Source organism: Nuphar pumila, chromosome 11 (genome assembly GCF_984573655.1).
Source record: "Nuphar pumila chromosome 11, dmNupPumi1.hap1.1, whole genome shotgun sequence".
Taxonomy (NCBI): Eukaryota; Viridiplantae; Streptophyta; class Magnoliopsida; order Nymphaeales; family Nymphaeaceae; genus Nuphar; species Nuphar pumila.
This window is the reverse complement of record NC_143259.1, coordinates 92,687,697-92,710,338: the sequence shown is the minus strand read 5'-3', so window position 1 is coordinate 92,710,338 and position 22,642 is coordinate 92,687,697. Positions and strand designations below refer to the sequence as shown.

Genomic DNA, 22,642 nt, shown 5'->3' with positions numbered 1-22,642 from the left:
CTGTCAACAAGAAAAGAGAGACAAGAGGAACAAAGCCCCCCCCGTCGACACAACAGATGGCAAGGGGTGTCCCCTGCCCTGCCAGCAACCAAAGAGGGACAGGGGGAACAGAGCCCCCTGTCGAATAGCAGATGGCAGGGGGCTCCGCCCCCCTGCCGACAAACGAAGAACGGACAGGGGGAACGGAGCCCCCTGTTGAACAACAGGTGGCAGGGGGCTCCGCCCCCCCTGCCGACAAACAAAAGAGGGATAGGGGGAACAGAGCCCCTTGTCGAACAAAACAGATGGCAGGGGGCTCCGCTTCCCTGCCGACAAACGAAGAACGGACAGGGGGAACGGAGCCCCCTGTCGAACAACAGGTGGCAGGGGGCTCCGCTCTCCCTACCGGCAACCAAAAGAGGGACAGGGGGAATGAAGCCCCCTGTCGACACAACAGATGGCAGGGGGCTCCGCTCCCCCTGCCGGCAGCCAAAGAGTGACAGGGGGAACAAAGCCCCCTGTCGACACAACAGATGGCAGGGGGCTCCGCTCCCCCTGTCGGCAATCAAAGAGTGACAGAGGGAACGGAGCCCCCTGTCGAACAACAGGTGGCAGGGGGCTTCGCCCCCCTACCGACAAACAAAGAGTGACAGGGGGAATGAAGACCCCTGTCGACAAAGCAGATGGCAGGGGGCTCCGCCCCCCTGTCGGCAAACAAACGAAGGTCAAGGGGAACAGAGTCCCCCTATCGACACAACGAATCGGCAGGGGGCTCCACCCCCCCTGCTGGAAAGAGAAAGGGGAACAGTCCCCCTGTCGACACAACGAGCAGCAGAGGGGAGGGGTTTTACCCGGGAGCTACCGGCGAGGACTCATGTGTCAGCGGCAGACCTAGAGGAAAAAAGGTGGCTTCGGGGACGTCGGCCGAGGTCGTTGGAACGGAAGGTGGAGGCAGTGGGTCGCTGGCGCCCACACAGCAGAGAAAAGAAGAAGATGGTGGCCGACGGCTTCAGTCGTCGACGCTTGCTCGGAGGGTGAGATGGCCGGCGGCTTCGGTCGCCGACAACGGTGGTTACGGGAGACTGAGAGGAGACGGAAGAAGCAAAGAGGAGAGAGAACGGACGAGGGCATTTGCCCCTCGCCCGGGGCGCCTGTGCCTTTTTAAAAGGCACAGGCTTCTCAAATCATCGAGAAGCCGGGTCCGGGTTGGGCTCGGATCCGGGTCCGGCTCGGATCCAACACCGCAAACCGACCGAGGCACGTGTCCGACACTTGCCTAGCGCGTCTCATACGTGTCAGACTCATTTTTTTTTTAAGTAGGCTTTACAATATTGGCTACCATTAAAACAATTCTATGTACCTATTAAGTTTGTAAGTTATTGTGTTCATATTAATTTGATATCTTATAACCCACTTATGCATTATATATATATATTATAAGATTTCACATTCTTTTTTAACATTTTTTTGAAAACCGATATTTTCCCCATTTTTTCTCGATATAAATATTGTTGATAGAATCACCAAACCCTAGGTAGAGAAAGAGAGATAGAGGGAAAGATAGAAGAGAGAGAGAGAGTGAGAGTGAGAGGGGGAGATGGCTGCACAGAGAAAACACATTAACTTAACTTTATTAGGGCTTCTCTCTAAGTTAAATAGAGAGAGGCTAAAAAGGATAATTACATCTAAGCCCATTATGAAAACATAATTACAATTAGCCTCTAATATAAAAAGACTTAACTTAAAACCCCCTATTCTCAACAATATCAAATAAACTTAAACCCTTAAAACCTCTTAATCTCAACACTCCCCCTCAAGCTGGATCATAGATATCAATCATGCTCAGCTTGTCATAACATTTTGAGAAATTTGGTCTCGCCAGGGCTTTGGTAAAAACATCCGCTCATTGATCTTCGGAAGATACATGATCGGTGCAGATAAACCCAGCTTGAACCAGGTCACGAACATAGTGACAGTCAACTTCAATATGTTTAGTCCTTTCATGAAACACTGGGTTGTTGGCAATATATGTAGCAGCCCTATTGTCACACATCATCAACATAGGTAGGGATACTTTCTCCTGAAGCTCGGTCAAGACTGATTTTACCCACATAATTTCAGCTGCAGTCTGGGCCATTGCTCGGTATTCAGATTCAACACTCGACCTGGCTACAACAGTTTGTTTCTTACTCCTCCAGGTAACAAGATTTCCTTCCACAAACACACAAAATCCAGATGTTGACTTCCTATCTTCGACAGATCCTGCGTAATCTGCGTCAATGTAGGCAACCACATCCAACGATGGATTTCGTTTAAACAACATACCTTTACCAGGAGATGACTTTAAATACCGAAGAACCATCATAGTTGCATCCCAGTCAACTTTTGTAGGTTTGTCCATGAACTGACTGATTTTACTCACGGCTAATAAAATGTCAGGTCTAGTAACAGTCACATATAGCAACTTACCCACCAAGGATCTAAAGCTGGCACTATCCACACAGTCAGACTTCTCATCAAACATGTGAGTTTTGGGATCCATTGGAATATTAGCTGGCTTAGCTCCTAGCATTCCAGTCTCTTTTAATAAGTCCAACACATACTTTCTTTGAGACAACACTAAGCCCTCTTTGTTTCTTGCAACCTCGATACCCAGAAAATATCGAAGGTGCCCAAGATCTTTAGTAACAAAGTCCTTCTGAAGATGATCTTTTGTTGCAGAAATATCTTGGGCACTGCTCCCTGTTAATATGATGTCATCGACATATACCACCATAACAACAATTCCAATACTGGTTTTCTTGATAAACAAGGAATGATCTGAAGCTGACCTGACAAATCCAAAGCTCGACATTACCTCAATTAATTTGTGAAACCATGCCCGCGGACTCTGCTTCAGGCCATAAATAGCCTTCTTCAACTTGCACACCTTCTAACACTCTCCCTGAACCTCAAACCCTGGAGGTTGTTGCATGTAGACAGTTTCATGCAAATCCCCATACAAAAAGGCATTCTTGACATCCAACTGAAACAAGGGCCATCCATGGTGCACAACAACAGAAAGAACGAGACGAATAGTGCCAAGACGAGCAACTGGGGAGAAACTTTAAAAAAAGTCAACCCCATAAGTCTGAGTGTAGCCTTTTGCAACCAACCGGGCTTTGTACCGTTCAATCGACCCATCCGAGTTATATTTAATGCTATATACCCATTTGCAGCCTACAATATCTGCATCTGTGGGAGGATCAACCAAGTCCCAAGTGCCTCGAGACCATAGGGCATCCATCTCGTCACGCATAGCCTGCATCCAGTTGGTGTCGACTAGAGCTTGACTGTGATGAAGCGGAACAGAAGAAGCAGACAGAGCAGAAATAAAATTCTTCATAGATGCCCCAAGATTAGCTTCTGATACAAATTGCGTGATGGGGTAAAGAGTCCACTGTCTCTTTCCCTTGCGCAGAGCAATGGGAAGATCAACATCAGATGTAGGGGCAACATTTTGCTCAGAAATACTTACCTGAGGAGAAGAAGGTGATGGCGGCATGGAGGTAGGAGGCACTCTGTGCGTGTATACTATGGGAGGGTTTTGGAAGCGAGACACACCCGACACTGGAACCAAGGACTGAGGAGGAAGCGACTCTAACGGAAAGGGAGGAATCGGCAGAGGAAGGATATCACCAAGGCTCTCCTGTAGTCTGGGAGTAGTACTTGAAAAATAAGGAATAGACTCAAAGAAGGTAACGTCCGCACTAACATACTCTTTATGAGATATAGGGTCGTAGCAACGATATCCTTTTTGGTTCTTAGGATACCCAAGGAAAACACATTTAATAGACTGCGCAACAAGTTTATCTCGATCCGGACCCAGCTTATGCACAAAACACACACATCCAAAAACTTTTGGGGGGGATAGGAAAGAGAGGAGCCTCTGGATGAAGAATTTGAATAGGGATCTGGTCTTCTACAGAGCTTGACGACATGCGATTTATCAGAAAACCGGCTGTCAGAACCGCATCACCCCAGTATGAAGCAGGCATATTGGATTGAATCATAAGGCACCGAGCAACATTAAGGATTTGTCTATGTTTCCTCTCAGCCACCCCATTTTGCTGGGAGGTATGGGGCATGTAAATTGAGGTTGAATCCCATTACCAGAATAGAATTGAAGTAAGTCTTTGGATTTGAACTCAAGAGCATTATCAGTGCGAACAATTTTAACACATACATCAAATTGAGTTTTTATCTCGGCAATTAAAGATTTAAGAATGACAGGACCTTGAGACCGATCTTTTAACAGGAACACCCACGATAACCTTGAGAAGTCATCAACAATAACTAGATAATAACGACACTGAGACCTATTCAGAATCTTACTTGGACCCCACACATCGACATGAAGAATATCAAACAATCCTTGACTTGACAGACTCTGACTAGAGGGGAAAGAGCTTCGACAATGTTTTCCCAATTGACATGTTTCACACTGAAAAGAAACTGAGGGAGGCATATGAGGAATGACACGACGAAGTTTGGTCACTGGAAGGTGACCCAAACGATGATGCCACAATAGAGGACTTGAGGATGATGTACCAGCAGAATAGGCCGAAACTTCTGGTTGGTGTAGGTAATACAGACCACCTTCCTCATAGCCGCCACCAATCTTTCTTCCAGTCAGCAAGTCCTGAAAGGTGCACCCCATAGGATCAAAAATCACTCTACAATTCAAATCTTTTGTCATTCGACTGACGGATAGTAAATTCTGTGGAAACGAAGGAGCATGAAGAACATGCGACAATTGAAGAGTAGGGGTAATAGACATGCTTCCTTGCTCTACAATTGGGGAAGAACTACCATCAGCAAGACGTACCCCTTTTTGACCAGTCACAGGTTTTAAACTCCAAAAATTACTCGAATTTCCGCACAAGTGACCAGAGGCTCCAGAATCAATGATCCACCTATCACCTTGACCAGATAGGCCATCACCTGCCGAGCACACAACCTCCACAACAGAAGACTTTGAAGTGGATGATCGTAAAGCAAGGAGCTCGTCATATTCAGCCCTGCTAAGAGTTACATAATCATTGGAGGAATCTGCATCTGATTTAACCACTTGAGCCATAATATAAACTAATGGGTGAGATCACAAAAGAAGGAGCAACCACACGCGCACACCCACAATCAACTATGAACCCGACTATATCAAGTTTTGACTTCACCAATGAAATATGAGAAACACGACCTGCGACTATTCAGATCCAAACTTAAATTTTTTTTTTTGAAGAAACTTGACCAGCACCTTCCACCTCAACCGCGGATGGCTATAGGTTGCAAATCAAGATCACACATCCAACACGATAAAGATGTGTCTATTGTTCAGACTATCACACATCAGTTTTCCGCGACTACACAGTTTTCCACACCAGAGATAAAATCTGGACAGGCTTCAAGCGACACAGGGAATAGCGTGTGTTATCATCACACATCAGCCACTACGACAACCAGTATCAGTACTCAACACAGAATCCTTCGGAAAAAAAAAATTCCCACAAACAAAATATTTTCCCACTCTGCAGGGAATCACGTCTGCTGCTTAAAAAAAAAAGGTAACCTGCTGCTTTCACAGCACACACTTTCCAGCCAACCAGATCACGACACAGCAGGGAACCTGGGCTGCTAATATTCAGCCAACCAAATCACGACACCTGCTCACCAAATAGAATCTGAGATACATCACACACTTTCCAGCCAACCAGATCACGACACAGCAGGGAACCTAGCTGCTAATATTCAGCCAACCAAATCACGACACGTGATTTCCAGCCAACCAAATCACGACACCTGCTCACCAAATCACGATACAGTGCAGGTAATCAAGGCATCACGACAGGGATATACTCAGCAAGGAATCACGACAGGGGATCACGGCATCACAGCAGAAAATCAGGACAGGAAATCTCGGCAGAAAACGAAACCCAAACAACGACACACCATCAACAACGAACAAGGGCCAACAACCAACAACCAACAACCAACAACCAACAACCAACAACCAACAACCAACAACTAGATTGATCAACCACTGGATGGGAGAACTTCATCCAGCGGCAGGAAATCTCGGCAGAAATAAAACTCGGCAACAGGGAATCTCAAAAAAAAAAAGAGAGGAGTTACCAGAACTGCAGGGGGGGACACACATCTTGCTTCCTTAGATCTGATGACAGATTCCAGATCTGTCATCAGATCTTACACGTAAACCTAACCAGCTGACCTTATTTACAGATGCCTTTCGATCACGCTCCCAAGATAGATTGATCACGATCAATCAAGCTCCCACGATCGCTGGCTCTGATACCATGGTGATTTTGCGTACATGTTGTGCCTTAAATGCGATTACCATCAAGGTCAAGTACCTCATACTCGTAATTGATGAGCTTTTGGATGAACTCTATGTAACAAACTACTTATCCAAGCCCAATTTGCAACCTATCTATCACTAGATTCAGATGGATCTGGGAAGAAAATTCACAAGAGCACTTTTTTGCATGCACGATGGTCCTTACAATTTTTGAGTTATGCCGTTTATACTCATTAATGCACTCGATCACTTTCCAGTGACAGAAATGATATTTTTTTGCCTTATTCGTGTTGTCTATATTGGTGCTTTTTGACAATACGTGCAACGAACATTACATGTGCTACAAAACTATAAATGGGATGTTACAATGTCTAAATGTAAGTTTGATAAATGGCAGACTGCGTACCTTGGGCATATCATATTGTTGGAGGGAGTTGCGGGCAACTGAAGGAAAATTGTCACATGGTAGATTGGCCAATTCTAACGGTTAAGGCCCTGCGGGGGTTCATAAGCCTTGTAGGCTATTATCGTTGGTTTGTGAAAGTGTATGAGTGTATCACAGGTTATAACCCCACTTACCACATTCCTCAAGAACTCCTAGTATAGTTCTTAAGTCGAAAAGGCCTTTGAAAACTTAAAATAGGTCATCTGCTCGGCACCTGTACCGGCCTAACTGAATTTTTCTCGACCTTTCATTATGGAGGTGAAAGCTTCAGGTTGCAGAATTGGAGTTGTACTATTTCAACAAGACCACCATATTGAATATTATAGCAAGGTTCTTTCTGAGGAAGCCCGGGCCACATCTACACCTATGAAAAGGAGATGATGATGCTTGTACTTGCAGTCACATGGTGGGGGGCATATCTCCTTGGCCATAAATTCATTATTTTGCATAGATCATTTCCTTGCAAATTTTTTCACCAAAGTTTTGCCATCCCCTCAATTCTCTTTCCTTTTGGGCAAACTTTCGTTGATCTCACCGCCGGTTTGAGGGAAAGTGTTAATATATATACTTGATCTAGATCCAAACTCTCATTCTTTCTCTTTAGTGAAAATTATATATATATATATATATATATATATGTGTGTGTGTGTGTGTGTGTGTGTGTGTGTGTGTGTGTGTGTGTGTGTGTGTACCTTCCCCGCACCCGCATCTGCACCTACGTGACATAGGTTAAAGCCTAAACCAAAGTGGGTACAACAAGGTGATAGAGAATGCTACTGCACACACTGTAGAAGTCAGGTCATAATGCCATTAGTAGATCAATAATCTGCTCTTGGTCTCCTGCATCACAATCAAGCTTTTTGAATTGTGTTCTCTTTGCATTTAGTGCACTTGTTGTTCCGCAACATCAAGGGTAAGACATCACATAGCTGCTGAAATCTAGCAAAGAACACCTCCAGTGACTCATTTTCTTGCCTCAGAGCTTTGAGTTCCTATCCCAACTAATATCTTCGAGCCCAATTTGTCTACTCATAGACTTGCTTCTTATAGCCTTGTGCATCCTTAGCTTTTTCAAACTTCAATATGTCAACTATTATGTTTTGCTCCACATAACTCAAGAGCCATGATTTAACCTTCGCATATCCCTCTCCATTCTTCAAGGTTTGTATCATAACTTGCATTACCCTTTTTGGCTTCTTTTTGGTGTCATCTAGATACCCATCGTATCCAAACCTCTTAACTACAATTCTCACAAATTCAGCCCAATAGGAATGATTCGATCCTTCTAGCTTGATTGGAATAACTTGGATGGTCCTTCTTCATATTTCACAAACACCAAACTACAATCCAATTGTTGCACAAAGACAAGAATCATAGCAGACCAAAGATAAGATATAATTTATATAGATAACAATCTTACAAAATATGTGTACACTAGTGCCCAAAACATCACAATGAAGACAAGAACTATATTATCGGCACCATACTCGCTATCCGAGTGAAGAAACCAGTCTCATAATTCATGCATACATAATCAATGAAGTCTTGTGCAACAAAACTCAGAGTTACTATCACTCGCTCGTTGCCACAAATATAACCATACAAATAAGAAATCAGTTACTGCCTTCTAGAATCACTGAAAAAGTTCAATAAATCCCAAAATGTAGTTTGGATTTCATCAAGAAACTGGTTTCAACTTTCAACACACTTCTAGGTCGAACACAATGTGAATGGATAGAATCGTGCCCAAAAAATACCAAAAATCTGATCAGATTAAATGATTTTCCAAAATGTGGTCAGATTCTTTGCTAAATTTGAGAAAATACTGGAAAATCCAGTGAAGATCCCATATTTCTTCAAATCAGACAGGGTTTGATTCACAACTCCTAAAATTAACCACAACCAAAATCTCAGATCAGATTAACCAAATATTCAAGCTGAAACATTCATAGAGAGGCCATACATGAAGAAGCAAAGCAAGGAAGAAGAATGCTAAAATTTTCATTAGCTAAAAACAAAAAGGATTACAACCATAGTTGCCAGACTAGGAAGCGGAAGCTGGAAATGATACGGGAAGCGGCAGCGAGAAGCGATGCATTTTAAAATGTATAGGAAGCAGAAAACGAGAAATAAAAAAACAATATAAGAATTGAATGTGAATCGAAATGGAATGCAAATAAAAACTAAAATAAAAGTGACTATTCTTAAATTTCATAATTTTTTAGTGTAACAATTAAATTTTTAACAAAATCTAAAAAAGATGACTGTCAATTTAGAGAAAGCACATGGAAGTGAGTGTGAAGTGTGAGAGAAAACACAAAAAACATGAAAAGTAGAGTGAAAAAACATATAGGAGGAATAAATGAAGCATGTAGAAAGCATATGAGAAGCGTGGGAGAATCGAGATTCTCATCAAGTTTTGGAAGTGAGGAGTATCGATCTTCCGAAACGAGCTTCCGGGAAGCAAGCTTCCTACCTATCTAAGAAGCTTCCGGTAACTCTGGATACAACAATAAAAGGCTCCCCCTAGCCCTCTCTTTCTAACAACCTGTCTAAAACAGAACTAAAATAACCTAACCTTGACTTCTACATAAATATTACATGAATCTACAAGAATGCCCCTATAAATAATAAAATATACAAATAGGGTTATCGACGACAACAGTAATATACACTATTACATTTCTCGACAGTAAACACTCCTAACATTGTCTCTCTCACGCACACACATTTTCCATCTGCATATCTTTGTTGAATTCTTTAACATTGTCATTTTCTTTTCTTTGTATTATTATGTTTTACCTTTTATTATTCCTAATTTATCTAATATTCTGCACCAATCTCCACATCTGTTTTTCTGTTTTGATGCAGGGTCCTGTTAATCTAGTACGTGATGCAAACTATTGGCAGTGTGAGAATGAATGGCGACAAGATCTTGCTGTTGTTACAAAATGGTTGTCAGGGATGTCCCCGGTAAGGCAGTGGTGCAATTTTATTTCCCTGGACTCATCTAGATGTTCTATCTTGGTTACGCATAGGCTTTCTTAATCTGGTTCACTGTCAACAAGCCTCAATAAGGTCTTAATCATTGAACATAATTACAAGCTTCACTCATTTTTTATCTGTTTATTGGTATAGTTTAACTATTTATAAATTTATCTATACTGATACAATGCTAAACAATTATTTAATATTTTTGGATTTGAGCCTTGTGATTTTTTTCCTATATTGATGTTTCATGTAATATTAATATTGAATCCAAATTCTGTCTCCATTTAATATAGATGTGCTTCGGCAAAATTTGACAATATTTCAAATTCTGGCCCTTGCACTTCCTAAAGAACATTGAGGAAGTAAGGGGTTCGAAAGTGTACGCACTAAATATGGTCCAGAAAATTTTTTGTGGAAATTGAATTATCATGGGGGGTGCGTAACTTCAAATACTGTTGACTAGGATTTTTTTTCTTTGTCTTGGGGAAAATAGATCTTATGTTTGGTTCGGAGTTAGTATTCATGGGAAATATTTACTTGCATATCAACGTGAATTATGTTCTTGCTTACCAAATGTATCTTTACTCATTATATATTCTTCCTAGCTGAATGGATACATTAACTGGATGATGTTAACTAAGCAGTAAATACCATGCATATGTGGTACTCATATGGTTTCTTGAAGCTTGGAAGTGGTGTACTATTTCACTGCTACTGTCATGTATATTCATCTAAGGATATCTTTGAAATTGAAACATATTGTGTTCTTTTTCTGAACACAATGTACTTGATTGAAGACTCTGAATGTTGATTGGATTTTATAGATATTGGTGATCCGTTGCAAAAAGTTTGTGGCTATGTGCTCCAATGTACTGTTGACGTATGCCAAAAGCCTGTAGTTGCTGGAACTTGTCCATCACTTATTTATGAGTGATCTTGCTACTTGTCCACATGTTGCTCATTTAAGTGATTTGCTGATCGAGGTGCATATTAATTTATGTTGTTAGAATATTTTGTTATTCAAGTATCATGAAATCAATTTTTTCTTCAGTTTGCTTGGAGAGTAGACTATTTTCTCCTTTCTTTTGTTCAGACTTCTTATGTTTTAATTAGATCTTGACATTGATGACCATGTCTTATGTAGGGGTGGACATCCGGCCGGGTACCTAATGGGTTATCTGGTACACGGCCTGATTATAACTGGGCCTGCCCAGGCTCGGGCCACATATGGGTTGGGCCCTAATCGGGCTGGGCTTCCACCCCTAGTCTTGCGTCACTCATATATATATATATACATATATATATATATATATATGTTCTCTGCCCATACATACACACATTCACACACACATATATACCCAAGTACATACATAAATATATAGATGATGTCCATGTTCACATATTGTTTTTTGTCCATTTGTCTTAATTTTTGAACCTGGTTATCATATTAGTACACTCGTGAATACTTGTTTGTGTTCAAGGCTCTTGTTTTTTATTGCCTTGTTAATTGTTATACAGTTTCATTGGTGTGAACCATGCTTAATGTTCTCATCGTTGTTGAGTGACCAGTAATGACATTTTCAAGTTTTTTTACCTAGTGTAAATGTTGTGAGCGTTACAATTTTCTCTGTTAGTTTTGATTGCTGAGCATATCATTTGGTTGTGATGGTTCTTATACACAGTATCGGTGGCTTCCTTCAAACTCCAGTAGTTCACCAAACTCAAAGCCAACTTTTGAGGAGAAATTTCTTTCATACCGGGCCCAAACATCAGGTTTGTTGGTTATCTGACGTGTAGTTATTGTTTGACATTTCTCTATGATACATTCAGCTTTTCCCATGCATGGATCTTGTTATTTTTTGAAGTGAGAGAAATCATACTGGGCTACTTCTATTCACATAAAACTGATGTAGGAAAAAGTGTGGCTTTGCATCCTTTTCCTAATCAACAAAATAAAACTTCCATAATTGTCTTTTTTTTATGTAAACTTGTTTTATTTGATTCACTTCTCTATGTTATTGTTAAATTGCTTAGCTGCATGCCATAGATGTTATGGTTATCTATGCTTGTGCATTTATGTTGCTGTTGAGGTGCACTAGTGCAGATTTGGCTAGTTGTAAAGAATGAAAAGAGTTTAAAGATTTAATTCATGGTGTTCACAAGATGTTTTTGTCCTTCATTCAACTACTTCTATAGACACAACTATAGTGAGCAGGTTCTCTACTAGGAGTAGCAAATTCAATTCCACGATGTAGATTGCGTGTTTTCTGTCAACTTTTGCACGTACCTGGCTTCAATATAGTTGTTACTTTTATTCATGTTCTGCGTCCTTCATTTGCCTGTTTCTATAGGCACACTATAGTGAACTGGTTCTCTACTATGAGTAATGAATTGCATCCCATGATGCTTAGTTTGCATGGTTTCTATTTACTTACTACATGTACTCGAAGTCAATATAATTGATACTTTTTATGCATATTTTGTCTGATATCACTCTCATGCAATTGATGGATTGTTACAGCTAGGTGGCCGAATTTTCTCTGTATTTGCTCCGTTTTCTCATCAGGATCAGTTCAGCTACACTGGTCTCAGTGGCCACCTACACAGAATGATGCACCTCCAAAGTGGTTTTCTACTAGTAAAGGCTTATTAGGTGCAGGCCCCAGTGGTATTATGGCTGCAGATGCTATCATAACTGAAGCTGGGACATTGCATGTGGCAGGTGTGCCAATCGTGAACCCATCAACTGTTGTGGTTTGGGAGGTTACACCTGGTCCTGGGTGCAACTTTCAGGCAACTATGAAGACAAATACAAGCAATGGAGTTCCACCTTTTTTGAGCCCTCCCTCTTGGACAGGTTTTGCTCCTTTAGCTGCATATTTGTTCAGTTGGCAGGAGTCTCTCGGTGCTGAAGGGAAGCAGTTGCCGAAGCAAGATATGGAACTGAATGACTCTGTGTCACTTCACTGTTTGCCAGTCTCAAACTTTTCTGCTTATATTAGTCCAGAAGCTGCTGCCCACTCCACTGCAACTACTACATGGGGTTCCAGTGTCACGTCAGTTGCTTTTGACCCTACACGAGGGGGATCTGTCATTGCTGTTGTTATAGTTGAAGGTGAACCTTTGTAGCCAGTTTCTTGAACATCGTTTCTGCTTAACCTTGATTAATAAACATTTTACCAAAGAATAATTCAGAACTTTTATTTAATATTTTTACATATTCTGAATAATTTCTCAGATGGTTTAAATGAATGTTAATAGTTTAAAGCCTATACCACTTGTTCACTATATCGAGATGAATGTTAGTATTTTAAAGCCTAAATCACTTGTTCACTTTATTGCTTGTTTGCTTCTGATGGCATTAACTAAGCAGTAGGTGTTACTCTTTCCAGGGCAGTACATGTCACCTTATGACCCTGATGAAGGGCCATCAATCACTGGATGGAGAGTACAGTGTTGGGAATCTTCTTGTCAACCGGTTGTTCTGCATCCAATATTTGGAAATCCAGGATCTAGCTTAGGTGGTCCATCCCCTATGCAGACAGTCTGGTTGACTAAGGTCAACAAAAGCATTAAAACCTTAACAGATTTTAAGGGTCCACAAACGTCTGTGGCAGCAGAAATGTTATCTGATGATCCTAATTCAACTGATTCTTCTTTGGGTAAAATAAAGAAGCATGGTTTTGATTTCTACGATGTGCCAAGTGATATTAGAATGCTTGCTCAAATAGTGTTTTCAAGTCATGGAGGGGAAATTGCTGTTGCTTTTCTCCATGGTGAAGTGCACCTATTTTCCGGTGCAAATTTTTCTCCTGTTGATAGCTACCTGGTTAGTGTTGGTTTTGCTGTTGCTGCACCTGCATTCTCTTCCAGTAGCTGCTGTTTGGCATCTGTATGGCATGACATGGCTAAAGAACATACAGTATTGAAGATAATGCGCGTTATTCCTCCTTTTGCTAATAGTAGCCAAGGGAAAGTAAGCTCTGCAACTTGGGAACGATCTATTGCAGACAGGTATTCTTGATTATGATAACTGCAGCCTTTAAAGTTTTCTTGGTTTACATGCTTCTAGTGCATTGTGGTTTTCATGGTTACTGAAATCTCTGATTTGTCAAAACCTGCATACTGGATCATGGGCCTTCAGAATACTTTCTCAACATGTAGACACATGACCTGTTGATTGAAAAATATAAGCACAACATATGTTTATGTGCTGTGAGTTACAATTTCAATATCAAAATACTCTACATGATTGATTATATGTGTTTACATAAGTATGTAACAGTTGCATTGTAATGACTCCAACTAACCCTCGTGAAAAGTGAAAAAAATTATTTTTTATTTTTAAAACTATTGCAGAAACCAAAATCCAAGGATCCGGGGCTTCATAGACTTAACAACTACCAAACCACAAGTGATCCTTACATTGAATCAACCAACGAATATCCAACTTTATTAAGCAATAAATAAATGTCATAGAATATAATACAAAGCCACGCTGTCAAGAAATATCAAAACTAGTCACGTGATCTCGTAGGCTCCATGTGACAATCATCCCATCACTGAGCTCCAGGTCCTCAGAAAAACATTTGAAACATTGGGTAACAACCAAATTTTTTTTTATGATTTCCTCTAAAAATTTAAATAGAAAAGAAAAGTGCATAAATAAAATTCATGTAAATATTCAGACGAATATAACAACAACCATCTCATAATCCATTTACCATTCAAGCATTTAAAAGCAAGTATCATGTAATGTTAATTTTTTACATAAGATAGAACAAGTAAGAATGCATGAACTAATGCAGAACAATAAATATGCATGATTCAATATACATGCATGAATAAATTATTAAATCATTATCAGAGTTCTCTTTTGCATGCATGTCCCTATTAAATGCACACAAGTTTAGTTTCACTTTTCATCAAACCCGCAGATACTCAAAACAGTCGCAACAATTTTTGAAGTCGAAGTTAGGTTCACAGTGCTAGCTTAACATACAATTTGTATTTTATTACTAGGTCTTACACTTGTTCCTCGATCGATATCAGGAATCAACACCATCTATCAGAATATTAGAAACCAACACCTAATGTCGGGACATCAGGGAAATCAATATCCTTTGATGTCACTTTCTTGGTATACCAATAACAACTATGTCTACAACACCACCCTCAGGGACACACACGCACACGAAGTTTTAGTATCCTCACAGTTTTCCTAAAATCGCCATCAAGGATTCCAATACTGTGGAAGGGACATTTAGGAAGAAAATTAATTACAATGTTTATCTCTTTTATCTTTTTAACAAAATCAAGTTCTTTACACAAGTTCTATTTTGCAAATTAACATGCAAAACCCAACACGGGACCTGATCCACTACAATTTAGCACTGTAATTAAATTAGAAATCCAATAATTTCAAAATAAAATTTGCAATGCATAAAACAAGTCTTGGAGCAACACATGCTCGTGGCCTACACGGCCTACAATGGTTCACATCTGACCACCAATGCATCTCATGCAAAATCCTTAGTGAACATGTACACACAGTTGTTCAAAACATGCTCATAATGCACGTTCAATCACACACAACAAGAATGTACATCTAAAACAATTTGCATGTGCATATGAACAAATGCTTGCAACGTACCTTTTCTTCATGATCCATTTTATGCATAAACTCTCAAATATGCACATGATCATATTCATGCATGTAATAAATTTCATGAGTTTTCATGCATAAGACATAAGCATGATAGTCCAATGCATATCGTATTTAACGACCCCAACTCAATCTCCTTAAAAATATGATTTTTTTTTAAACTATTCCGGAAATATTCTCAGAGACCAGGGGCCTTTACAGTTCCATTCACAGTTGGATAACCAAACAAACCACTAGGGATCTTACATTTATCATCCACACCATAACAAGCCAAATTTTATTAATTAAGAAATAATAGTCATGAGATAATTGCATAACAAATCAGAGTGCATAGACAATTAAATGTAATATCACGTATTTTCTTACTTATTCATTTTCTGTTTTTTCGAAAATTTGTCCAAGTCTGGGAGAAAAATCGTTTGAACCTCAAATTTTAACCGATGCTTTTGAGTCTAGGCTTGACTCAGGTCTCATCAGCTAGGTTGAGACGAGCCAATCAAAACGTGAGAAAAAGTTTAATTTTAGACTTTTAAATTTAAGCGAAATTTGGGTTATTTTTGGGCAAAATTCAGAATTATATGTTCCTATACTGTGTAGTTGGATGCGTCTTAGAATTTTGAGCGCAACGATATTTTATTTTTCGGAATTCAAGTTTCGGTTGGCCCGGAAATCACATTTTTTCAAAAATTAAGCAGTTTGTTGAACTGGATCCGAAGTTGGATCGGATTGGATCCAATGCACATGATCCGATTTAATATAGATTTGGATCTTATTCAAGACCCATTTTAATCTGGATTTGATCCAGATCATGATCCAATTTCGTTTTGGATATGGATTTGGATTTTTGATTTGGATCCAGACTCCAGTCCATGTTCAATAAAAAAATATAGCTTTAAATTCAGTTTAAAGCTTTAAATTAAAGCTAGTTGGGTTTAAGAAGACTCCTAACGTAATTAAACTAACTTTGGAAATTCAAAAATATTTAATTAATTATTAAATAATTAATAATTATTTAATTAAATTTTATTTATTCCAAAATTTTTATTGTTAGGGTTGTTTAGGACTTCCTAATGAAGTCCTTATGCATACCTAAAGAGACCTAAGAGAGTCTAAGAAAGGACGTGCAATGTTTGATTATGTTAGATTGATATCTAGGTAGAATCGTGGGATGCATGCATGGTGTTTCTGATTTTCAGCATGTATTTTTCCTAAATAGTGGCATGGTCATGGTATGAATTTGCATGTGTATCTCACGCAGTGAATGCTTGTGGTTATTACCCAACATCATGTGCACATATAATTATTTAGGAATGCATATGGAATATGTATGTTGCTAAATGCTTAGATTTAAAATTCTGTCCAAGTTTGCCGTGACACCATGTATAGTTTACTTTTCTAACCGTGATGTTCATTTAAGTGAAATCAAAGAGTACACGAGATTGGGCTCGAGTTTGAGCCTAGGCTCATTAAGGGATCAATGGCCTGGTATTCTTTCCATGATGGTATGTTCTTGGTCCAAGTGAGAATAGATCAAATTCTGGTCCAGATTTATTGAAGAGAAAAAAAATGTATTGGTTAAGTTCCCATTTGGGCCATGTGGTCTGGCCAGACCTGCCCATGTGTAACTGAGTCTTCCCGCCTGTCACGCGGCCAGGACTGACTGGGCAGGCTCGGTGGTTCAATAAAAAAAAAGCGACTTCCTTTGAAGTCTGTTTCTTTTAAAATGCATTGGGGCTGGCTCGTTCGGTTGACTGCCAGGCCCTGGCAGTTTATTGTACAGGCCCTGGCAGGGCCTGTACATTAATTGTCAGACCTGAGCTGGCCTGACAGTCCTTTACATGGCGCTGGAGAGGGCCCTGCCATACCTGCACAGGCCCGACCTGTGGAGGGTCATCTCGACCCCAGCCGAGTGAGCTCGACTGGGGCTATGCCTTGTACTTTTTCAAAGTAAAAAAAACTAACTTTTTTTAGGGTTAGGCAGCAGTCTGGCCAGCTTAGGCCAGACTGAGACTAGTGGTCAGAGTTTTTGCCGGACCTGTTGGGCAGCAGTCCTCTTTCGCAAAATCTGTTTTTTTTAAAACAAAGTTTAAATAAAAACTTTCAAAAAAAAAAAAAACTCAAGTGCTGGCTATGTCTGGCAGCCAGCCGAGTGGATCTCGGCTGACTGCCAGACCTTGGCAGCATGGCAAGGGGGTGCATAGGCCTAGCAAGGCCATGTGGCACCCATGTCAGGCCTTTGGGCATTGGTTTTTTCATATAAAAATAAAAAATAAAAATAACAAGGGCGAATGTAGGTTCACTGCTGGCCTGCTTTTACAAAAGAACAAAATTATATATATATATATATATATATATATATATATATATATATATATATATATATATATAAAGATGGAACACTTTGTGTTTTCGTAAATCTGGAATTTGAGATTTCATATGCATATAAATTTTCAGATTATGTTATGATGCATGCTATAAATGAGGAATTACCTTGTGTTTGAATTTATGTGACAATGCTTAAGTATTATGTGATTTGAATGTTGTTTCAAATATATATATATATATATACACACACACGTGAACTCATGTGTATTTCGCATGTACATAAATGCATAAATGGTTTACTTGTTCCAAATTGAGTGCATGTGAATGGTTACATGAAAGAACATGCACATGGATAATAAACGCATGCATATGAATGCTATGTTTAATACATGCATATTGTTATTTGACATATATGAGTGTGCATTTTTAAAGCACGTGGACATTGTTCTGGTAGAGCTACGATTACATCACGATTGCTGGACAGATCACTTAGGGACAACGTGGTTCAAATCTTTTTAATTACTTTTGACTTACTTTGATTTCCTTTTATTCTACATAACAAGCCACAAAAGGAGGTGCATGAAAATTTATAAAGAATAGGAAGCTTAAACAATACTCTTGGATGGTTCCACTATCTTATATCACTAAACCCTCGCAAACCAAGCTCTCAGAGATCGAACCCTAAAACCCCCACACCGACCTCCCCGTTGCATGCAGGATGTGGGAGAGGGAACCAACTTCTAAGCACATGTTCTTGGTGACTCCAAAGCCCAACCTTTCCAACACGTCTTAAAAAAGGGGCACTTCATGAAATAAAACCCTAGTTACTCAAGCTTCTCGGCGATCCAAAGCCCCGACCAGACCTCATAAAACAACCATTCCAGTGAGCTTCAACGCTAAGCGGAACAAACCCTAATTACACGACTCCTCAGTGATCCCAATACCTTATCAAAAGCCAGAACAAACCGGCGCTATACAAAAAGGCCGAACTGAGGGAAATAAACCTCAATTCCCCAACCGTACCCACAACCAAAAGCCTAAGTTTTCCAACGAAAACCCTATTCCACCATGCATGCCTGAAACAAAAAATGGGATCCATAAAAAAACCAAGGAAACCAAAATCTGCATGAAGATCCTAACCATGCAAGAAAAACCAAACATAAACCATACCAAAACCATCCACAGAATACAAAAGAGAACACACCCGAAACCCTAGCTTGAATATCCAAAAAAAATGCAAAATAGAAGAAAAAATCGAACCTTTTCTCCTTCGGTGAGAAAATCGAAGCTCCTTCCAATTTGAATTAAGGTTTTCTCGCTCGATAATCGCAGAATCGATCGAAGTGTTGAGAATAGGTGGTTTTAAGTAAAGTTATTTTACATTAAGATGCTATTTGTAATTTAGTTTTATAATGGGGCTTTATTGTAATTATGTCTTTAAGCCTCTCTCTATTTAACATAGAGAGAGGCCCTAATATCGAATGAGGTTCTGAGCTTTTCTGTGCAGCCGTTTCTCTCTCTCTCTCTCTTCTCTCTCTAGGACTCGGGTCAGCTTTTTACATGGTATCAGAGCCATCACCGATCGTGGGAGCGTGATCGACTGTTACGTGGGAGTGTGATCGAGTCTGATCAAGGCTCGATCGATCGTGGAGGCCATCATGATCGTGATCAAACTCCGATCCAATGAGTAAAAGAAATCAATAGAGCGATCAGGTCAGCGATGTAATTTTTTTTTGATCTGATGACAGATCTGGTCGTGTTGTGGGTTCGTGGATGCTTGCTGTGGGTTCGTCGCCTCGTGTTTTATTGTTTCGTGACTACCTACTGCCTCGGTGGTAGTTCCTACCGTCAGTCTCGTGACTATCTGTTGAGAATGTGATTGCTGCTAGTACGTCTACATATGGTTGGGGCCCTGTTTTGTTTATCTTGATATAGTTGTTGTTGGGAGATTGATTGCTGTTGGTACAATTTCCACTGAAAAGGTCGTGGCTTCCTGCTTATTTTGGGTAGCAATCCAACACGTGGTGGTGTTGCTCGAAGAAAAAAAATGAATGACTTAGTGCCGAACTGTATATGTCTGGGGAGCTGCCCCTGTTATGAAAAAAATTACTGCTGCATATGCAGAAGTCATGTTAGTAGTGAGTCACTGATGTGCTGAATCATTTTTCTGTTTGTGGGCTGCTGCTCACTACTGTCGTGGGGTTTTTTTTGTTGTTCGTGAGTGAACAACTGCTGATTGGAATTTCAGTTGGCGTGTGAGTGTAACACACGGTTGTTTTCCCTATTTAGTTTGGAGATTGTCCAGTTTTTTCTTGGAATTTCAGTTGGCGTGTGAGTGTAACACACGGTTGTTTTCCCTGTTTAGTTTGGAGATTGTCCAGTTTTTCTTTAACCAGAAATATGGCTGAAACTTTGAAATGTGATTCAAAATTGGAACATATTGGAGAATATAAGGCATTTGCCAATCCATTTTCGTACGGTTCGTCTGTAAGGTTAAATGAAACTAACTATGCCAGGTGGTCCAGAACATTTATGATGTCGGTATCTGGACATCGTAGAAAACATATCTTGTTGGAAGATGAACCCACTGAAAAGGTGGGAAAATGTTACCTGGAATGAAGATAATGACATAGTTATGTCATGGATTATGAATAGTGTCGAACCCCATATTGCAGATGTTTTAATTTATTATAATACAGCCAAACAGATGTGGGACAATCTTCGAGATACATACTCACAAGAGACTAATGTGAGTCGTATCCTACAAGTCGAACAGGAAATATACAATTTACAGCAGGGAGATCAAACCTTGGCCCAGTACTATGCCTCCGTCAAAGCTGCGTTTGAAAGACTTAATGCTCACAGACCTCTCTGTTGTTCGAAACAAAAAGATTATCAAGAACAAACTATGGTTGCTAGGTTTCTTACAGGTTTATCTTCAGAATTTTCTGTTGCAAAAGTCCAAATGTTGACTGGTTCGGATGTACCTACTCTTGCTGAGGCATATAACCGTCTAAGTAGACTTGCGATATCTCTTCCACATTCTCAGCCTGTGACTCAGTCATCTGCCTTAGTTGTCTCATCTGGTTATGGACGTGGAAATCTTCAGAACATCAGAGGACGAGGTCGCGGACGAGGTGTGGGAGGCAGAGGAAAGCTTCAATGTACATTCTGTGGAAAATCTGGACATTTAGAAGATCGTTGCTGGGATAAGCATGGCCGACCAACCTCCTCTTCATCAAAGTCATATGCTCCTAGAGCTAATACTACTTCTCTCGAGGCAACAAAGGCACAAGAAAATATCTCTGCAAGTGACAGTAGTATAACCCTCAGTCGTGCTGAATATGATGAGCTGATAGCTCTTCGTCCTTTGAGTTCTACCTCTCCTGTTGCTGGTGTTGCCTATTCAACCAGAAATCTTCTTCATCCGACTGACAGTAAGTGGATTATTGATTCCGGTGCATCCAGACATTTGTGTGGAAATTCACTTGCTTTTTCAGATCTAAAGGATATTAAGGCTCAGCTTGGAGTCTCATTAGCCGATGGGAGTACCTCCCCGATTGTTGGTCAGGGAAATATTTCTATATCCTCCTCATTACAGTTGAAAAATGCTCTTCATGCTCCAAAATTTCCTCAAAGTTTACTTTCTGTTAGTTGTCTTGTAAAAGAACAAAACTGTAGAGTAATATTTGATCCAATGGGTTGTCATTTTCAGGATTTGCTGACGGGGAAGAAGATTGGTGGAGGCTATGAAGAAAAAAGAATCTACTACTTACATCATCCAATGGGTACTGTTCATGCTGCAGTGGAACATTCATTTAGTCCTGTTCAGTGGCATCGTCGTCTTGGTCATCCTTCATTGTCAAAGCTTCGTTCGGTCTTTCCTCATATTCCCTCCACCACATCATTTCAGTGTGAAGCATGTCAGCTGGGCAAACATCATCGAAGTTCGTTTCCTTCGAGTCAGAGTCAGTCTAGTAATAAAGTCTTTGAACTTCTTCATGCAGATGTATGGGGTACTAGTAAGATTCCTACTAGGACTCAGTGTCGATACTATTTAGTTATTGTTGATGATTTCTCATGGGTGTTTTTAATAAAGGAACAATCTGATGTTCCAAATATTATCAAATCTTTAATTCTTGAAATAAAAACTCAGTTTGAATCTAGTGTCAAAATTGTTCGCACTGATAATGCTCTCGAGTTTAAATTAAAAAGTCTGTTACAATTTTACCAAGATAATGGCATCCAACCACAAACTTCCTGTGCCTATTCATCTCAACAAAATGGGGTGGCTGAGCGAAAACATCGTCAGCTACTTGATGTTGCCAGGACCATTATGATCCAATCAAATGTTCCTGCGTTATACTGGGGAGATGCAATTACAACTGCTTGCTATCTGATCAACCGCATGCCTTCCTCTTCTGTGGGTGATCAAATTCCAATTCATATCCTAAAACCAAATACCCCTCTCTTCTCCCTCTCGCCCAAAGTGTTTGGATGTGTTTGTTTTGTACACAAACTTGGCCCTGACCCTGATAAATTAGCTGCTCAAGCTACAAAATGCATATTTATAGGTTACTCCAAAAATCAAAAGGGATATCGATGTTATAATCCTACTTCTCGCCGAGAGTATGTCAGTGCGGATGTATCTTTTATGGAATCCACTCCATATTATTCTAATACCGGTTCCCCGTTGCAGGTTGATCCAGCTGAGTCATGTCCATTACCTATACCTCCTTTTCCCTTGGAATCCGTGCCCTCATTCCCGAACCACACTTCATCCTCTTCCAGATTTCATAATCCTCCATTGGTATATGTGCGTAGAGATCCACCTTCGCAAGTGCCTCCATCTTCCTCTTCCCCTGAGGTAAGTTCTACTGAC

General features: G+C 40.2%; 1 protein-coding gene across 3 annotated transcripts in view; it reads left to right on the top strand.

The window, feature by feature from the left end:
• The window catches only part of SFR6 (sensitive to freezing 6), a 230,608-nt gene that overhangs the window by 27,280 nt on the left and 180,686 nt on the right, over positions 1-22,642 (top strand). For all 3 annotated transcript variants that reach the window (XM_089981594.1, XM_089981595.1, XM_089981596.1), the window contains 4 exons: positions 9,651-9,752; positions 11,453-11,543; positions 12,292-12,885; positions 13,163-13,784. In XM_089981594.1, the coding sequence (XP_089837720.1) occupies positions 9,651-9,752; positions 11,453-11,543; positions 12,292-12,885; positions 13,163-13,784 (1,409 nt within the window). The remainder of the gene's footprint in view (positions 1-9,650; positions 9,753-11,452; positions 11,544-12,291; positions 12,886-13,162; positions 13,785-22,642) is intronic.